Raw genomic sequence first — 6,209 nt, 5'->3', positions numbered from 1 at the left:
AGTGTCATGAGGCTTTTTTTTAAATTTACCTTAGGGTTGGTCTCTCTTTTCCTCAAATATGACAGTTTTTCTTTGACATTTTTTTCCTCAAAGTATAAAAAAGTATGAAATATAAACAAGCTCTTGCATTGTACACTTGAAGTATACAATTCAAACATTATAGAGCTATCTACATACCGTTAAATTCCATCAAATCTTGGATAATCCATTAATATACACAATATCCACTTCTTTTTGTTACACACAGATTCAAATATTATCTAAAGAAAAACACTTTTAATCATTTTGGCTTTCTTCTACATTCGTATGTTGACATATTTATTAAAATATTCTTGTTGAATTACGTTTGGTCTTTTTTCTTGTCAAGTCAGTTTGCTATCTTAATATCAGCCATCCAGACAAAACAGGTAATCAGAAAGATGAGCTCTTCCCCACTTCCCTAACTGTTATAACTATGAAGTCAATTTTAAGACATGACTCCAAACACTGGGTTGTGGCGGCAAATACTAGGTCCAATTTCTTCATAATCCTTTTTGGTGTGGCATACTTGGTAGAACTCAGGTGTGGAAGCCAGTATTGATCCCCCAAACCATACCACATATCGCTGCATGTGGTGTGTAATGACCTGCACATCAACAGGCTTGGGCTTCAGTCTACCACCACTTAATTCTTCACTTAGCTTCAACCTTGCATCAACAATTCTTTTCAAATCCTGTTGTAGTCGACGTCCAAAATCCCTGAACATGGTTGAACCTCCAGAGAGGACAATATGCTTGTAGAGAGGACGTCTGATATCAATGGGACAATTCTGAATTACTTCATCTACTACTTCTGAGACAGGCTGGGTGAAATCTGAGTTAGCAAACTCTGGGTGAAAGAAGATTTCTGGACCCAGGAACCGTTCATAACCAACGTCAATGGAAAATTCTTTTTTTGAAATTGCATTGATTCCAGTATACTGTTTAATCCACTTTGACCCATGTGTATGATACTTGTTAAATTCTTTGACTAAATCTGGGCAGACATAACTATAACGTTCCTTCACTGCCTTAGCTGTTTCCAGGGATTGTTCGGGAGGAATTCCTACTTCTCGTTCTCTCAATAACTGCTGAATAAAATATGTTATATCTCTCCCAGCAATTGGAATGTGCTTGATACAGCTACCAATAACACACCCTTCAGCCACAGGAATGACGTGAGTGACACCATCTCCACTGTCTATAACTGTACCAGTCAACGTCCGCTCTCCTACTTGTCTTGATGTCCAAGACGCAGCTAAAGCAAGGACAGCCTGTACAGCTATGTATAGGCCTGGAACATTAAAAGATTCAAACATAATTTCAGCTGTATATTCCATGTTTTCTGGTGTATTTAGAGGAGGTTCAATCAAAAGAAAATAATGATCTTCAGGTTCTGCTCTTAGGTATTTAAAGATCACTTGTTCCATAAATCTTTCCATCAAGTCCCAATCTTCAACTATACCATGATGGATTGTCCACTTTGTTGCACAAGTTGGCTTTTCTATTGCTTCATCCCCAATAAAGAAGTCTAGATCATCAACACCCTTCATCACCCTCTTTTGTGCTTGATCTCCTACTTTTGCAGACTCCTTGATAGCAATACATGAAGGGATGATAAACTGTGGTTCTGTATTTCCAGCATATCCAAGTTTTGTATACCCGGTGCCACAGTCCACCACACAGGCCAGCAGCCGTCCCACCATCTTCCGCCTCATTCTCCTCTCGCTGCAGCCGCCGCCACCGTCAGGTCCATGCTGGATGCAGGGAGGACGGGGGGCTGGCGGCGGGGGCTATTTAACCATCCACAGCCAGGCCAGCCTCGCACTCCCAGGAGGCAGAGAGGAAGCTGAAGCAGCAGCCTCGGCCAGCCCAGGGTTAGTCTTAAAGAGAAGGTACTAAGTTTAAGGGCTAATGGGAAAACCAAAACTATTTTTACAAATGTTCATTTTCATGATCCCCTCTATTCCTAGACATAGCAATCTGTAGACAGACGCATTATTGTGAAAGCCTAAATTGAGGCATACGGTTAATCAGTCATACCAAAAGACACTTACATAGAAGACAAACTGCAGTTACTAAACCTTAACCAGATCTGCCAGTGTTAATCTGCCAGCAGGAGTTGCGGAATGCTGCTGCTCGGGCCCAGTTGTCTGTTCTCCAAGCACAAATGACGTTGGCATCCTTACAAGGGTCAGGTTTGGATGGATTCCTCTACCTTGGCTTGTACGTATACTTTCCTCAAAGGAAGACTTGATGGGCAGTTGCAGGTCACAGGACCCTGGTCAAGACCACACACAGAGCAGTATGAAACTTTTGGGGACAATGACTGCTAGTATATTTGGTCATGTGAATTATGTGTTCATTCAAGAAGACGGAGGGGCGGTCAGCAGGTTTCCTGTCAATTTCCTTCCATCTCTGGTTGGTGGTAGTATTAGGTTCATCACAGAAACAGCCTTATTCCAGGGATATGTCTGCTGTGTGACTTGATACAAGCCAATCCATCTTAGCCTCTTTGGGCCTGAATTTCCTCATCTGAAAGGATAAATTATAATAATGTAGTACTTACTTCACAAGGTTGTTTAGGAATCTAAGGTTGTAGATTTAGAACTGATGACTTCATAGAAGTCAATACCCTCATTCTGAGGCTCAGAGAGGTTAAATGACCTGTCCAAAGTCACACAGGTAGAAAATGTCAGAGCTGGTATTTGAACCAAGATCCTCTGACTCCAAATGCAACATCTTTTCCATTGTTCCAATGACCCGATGGACCTACGTAGACCATTTTAGAAATGCTATGTGGGGACTAGGGTCCCAGAGTGGGCTGACTGGAAGCAGGTTCCCTTGGAGCTTAGACTGCTCTGCTTTCTTCCTTTGGAGCTGTGATCATTTAGTGCAGGACCAAAGTCTGGCCCAAGCAGAGAGCCTGGAGCCAGGGGTAATGGTCCCCAGGAGCCACAGACCCTTCCCCCCAACACACACAAATGCACTCCAAGAGTCAGTGACTTGCTAAGACATAGCTGTGGACATCACCCAGGAAGAGTGGGGCTTATTGGACTGACCTCAGAAAGATTTGTACAAAGATGTCACACTGGAGAATGCTCAGAACTTTCTCTGCAGGTTGAGCTGGGAGCAGGGGAAGAGAAAGGTCCCAGAGGGGAAGATATCTTTCCCTTCTCTTCCTAGGCTGGAAGCCAGCCTGGGACCTGCATGCACAAGGATCAGATGCAAAAGTTTTATGAAGTTAATGAGCCAAACAGGCTCAGGGCCCAAGGAGGTACAGGAAGCTCAATGCCTTTAGTCATATGGAAAATAGTAAAGAGGGGGTAGCCCTCGGGCCGCAATTAATGGCACGCTAATTGGGATTTGAGCATCAAATTTTCATGGAACAGGAACGGAAATGGGTAGGGGCAGTGTAGAAGTTGGTGACATGTGAAGATTAGGGTAATCACTAGGGTTCAGGGCTACTCTTCATCTCAAAGAAAAAGGGAATGGAAAGAGTCCAAATCAGGATCTTTTTGAGAATAAATCAGAGGCTAGGGACTGGAAAACAGTGTTTCTTCAGAGTGCCAAAATCCAAGGAGCTGTGATGGAAGCAAGAAGCCAAGTTTAACAGTAAAGATTCAAGCTAGAGCTGTCAGTACTGAGTCGGTGATGGAAACAAGGAGCCAAGTTTAGCAATGGAGATTCAAGTTAGAGCTGTCAGTGCTGGGTCAAGAGGCAAGATTGTTTGCCAGTATCAGTGATTTAATTTATCCTCTTGAAGCTTTGTCTGCCTTTTCTCATAGCATATACTGGTACATAGCCTAGAGAAAATTCTTGTCCTACTGCATCAAAAGAACTAAGGACACAAATACCATTTCTACCCCTAAAATCCTCCTCTGGACCTTGAGGTCATAACTTAATAGTATGGCCTTGGTGGAAGTCTTCTACCATCTCTGAAGACTGCATATTGTGAGCTAGCCACCATACTGTCTTCTCATGTTTGCATCCCTGACAGTCTACTAGGTCTTAGAGGTAGATCATGATTGACTCATGGAACAGTGGAAAGAGACACTAAAGTCAGAAAATCTAGGTTTAAATCTCACTTCTTATTGCTTCCTACTTGCATGACCTTGAGCAAGTCACTAAACCTCCTTGGTCCTCAGTTTCTTTGTCATAGAGGTTGGACCAAATGGCCACTGAAATCACTTCCAACTTCTGGAAAATGCCTTTTTCATAGATATTCAGAATTAGCAATAGTAGGCCAGTGATTCTCTCTAGACCCAGAGTGTCTAGATATCCAATGATCCCATAAAAAGAATAGATTCTTTTCTGCAAAATAATAGGAGCTGACTCAGGATTTGTCTACCTGGGTACTCTATGTCAAACAGATTGCTCCATTCTACATTCTCCATTTGACTTAGCGAATCAGGAAGTCCCAGCCTTTGGGGTATTCTTCCCATATTCCTTCCTAGTGCAGCCAAGTTCTTCCTCGCCACCACCAAAGGATAAACAAGATAATACAACCAATATGAATATTACCTCAAAAACTGGAGTTCAAGGCAACACATAGTTTATCACCACAGTTAGTAGAAAACAATCTTCTTCTTGTTATTGCTATTGTTATAGTATCTAGTATAGTGCTTGGAACCTCAGTTTCTTTGGTTGTTTGTTTGTTTAAATAGTTGAGACCTGTGATTTTTCATAGGGAATTCCTCAATGGAGGCATTTCCTCTACCAATGTAGATGTACAACAGTTCTGCCACTTAAAGCCTTAGAGAGTTTCCTGAAGCACTGAGAGGTTAAATGATTTCTCCATGATCACAGAGCCATACTGCATTGAAGGCACCCAGTAGGCACTTAATAAATGTCTCTTGATTGATTCATTAGAGTCCTAAAACTCTTTCTTTTTGTTTAGTTCTTCCAAGACATTAGGTTTAGCAAATGAGTTCACCTTTCCAACCTCTTAAGAATTTATAGATTTTAGTCATATCCCTTCTTAAACTCCATCTTTCTGTACTTCTTCTTTACCAATCCCATGGGTGGACCCTGAAAGATAGGGATTTGGATTTTGTCTACATGTCACCATCAGCTAGCATAGTGCCTGGCATGTAGTAGGCACTTAATAAGTGCTTATTGAATTAGTTTGGATTTAATTGAACTGAATTGAATTGAATTAGCAAGTTCCAATCTGAGGGAGTGATCCCCTGACTTTAGCTTTACATTTTCCTTTCACTCTGCCTTCTGGAAGTTGCTTTCCCCACCACAACTTTTGATTAAGGATTTGGAGAGCATCTCAGGCCAGTTTCACCTTTGTATGAGCAGGATCTTTATAGAGGGATAGGGAGCATCTTGGCTCACTTAATCAATTCCACATTCCCGTATCAAAATATGCATGTTAATAGAAACTGATGACTCAAGAGTAAGGGCTGGTGGGAAATCTTCAGTGACTGTGTAAGCTGCATCCCTGGACCATCTCACATTAAGGTAATTGCTCCCCTAAAATTATTTTATGAAACTCTGAACATGGGTGCCATGACTACATGCCATTGTTTTAGTTTCAGATTCTGCCACAAAATTCAGGTTTCCATGTCAACTTGGCATAGATATGCTGTTCTTTCCCCCAAAGTTCATTGTCATCTCGGGTCCCAGCAATAAGGAATCATAAAACAGAATAGCTGGAAGGAACTCTGAGAAATCTTGCCATCTCTCTCCCTAACCAAACCCACATCAGAAAGTTGGTATGATGAAGTGGATAGAAGGCTAGCCTCAGAGCCAGGAAGACTCCAGTTCAATTCCTTTCTCTTTCACAGATTATGTATCCAGAGCTAAAAGGGATCTGAAAGATCATCTATTCTGACTCTCCCCGGTTACACACATACCTTCAATTCTTTACTCATTCACATAGAAGTAAACATAAAAGAAAAGCAAACAGCCTCTGCCTTAGTATTAGAAGTCACAGCACTGCCCGCTACAGCCTTGCTAATTAACCTATCTTTACCTCCATACCTCTATTCACTTCCCTGGACTTAAGGTTCTTCTTGCCTTCCTGGATCCTTGGAGCTCTAAACTCTGGATGCCACTACCTAACTTTGTATTTTCCTGTTTCTCTTTCCTGTACTAACCAGTTTCTGGTTTCCAACTATTACTTGCCTGGGAAAGGTATTAAATGTGTGATTTCATTCATGGAGGAACTCCCAAATGAGGAAA

General features: G+C 41.8%; 1 protein-coding gene across 1 annotated transcript; it reads right to left on the bottom strand.

Annotated features, from left to right (window-relative positions):
* Positions 1-359: 359 nt before the first annotated feature.
* On the bottom strand, positions 360-1,723 carry LOC118831888 (actin-related protein 3-like). The gene has a single exon (XM_036739358.1). The coding sequence runs from the start codon at positions 1,721-1,723 to the stop codon at positions 467-469; it is 1,257 nt and encodes a 418-aa protein (XP_036595253.1). The 3' UTR covers positions 360-466.
* Between the last annotated feature and the right edge of the window lie 4,486 nt (positions 1,724-6,209).

Source organism: Trichosurus vulpecula, chromosome 9 (assembly GCF_011100635.1).
Source record: "Trichosurus vulpecula isolate mTriVul1 chromosome 9, mTriVul1.pri, whole genome shotgun sequence".
Lineage (NCBI taxonomy): Eukaryota > Metazoa > Chordata > Mammalia > Diprotodontia > Phalangeridae > Trichosurus > Trichosurus vulpecula.
This window is presented reverse-complemented; position numbering and strand designations above follow the sequence as displayed.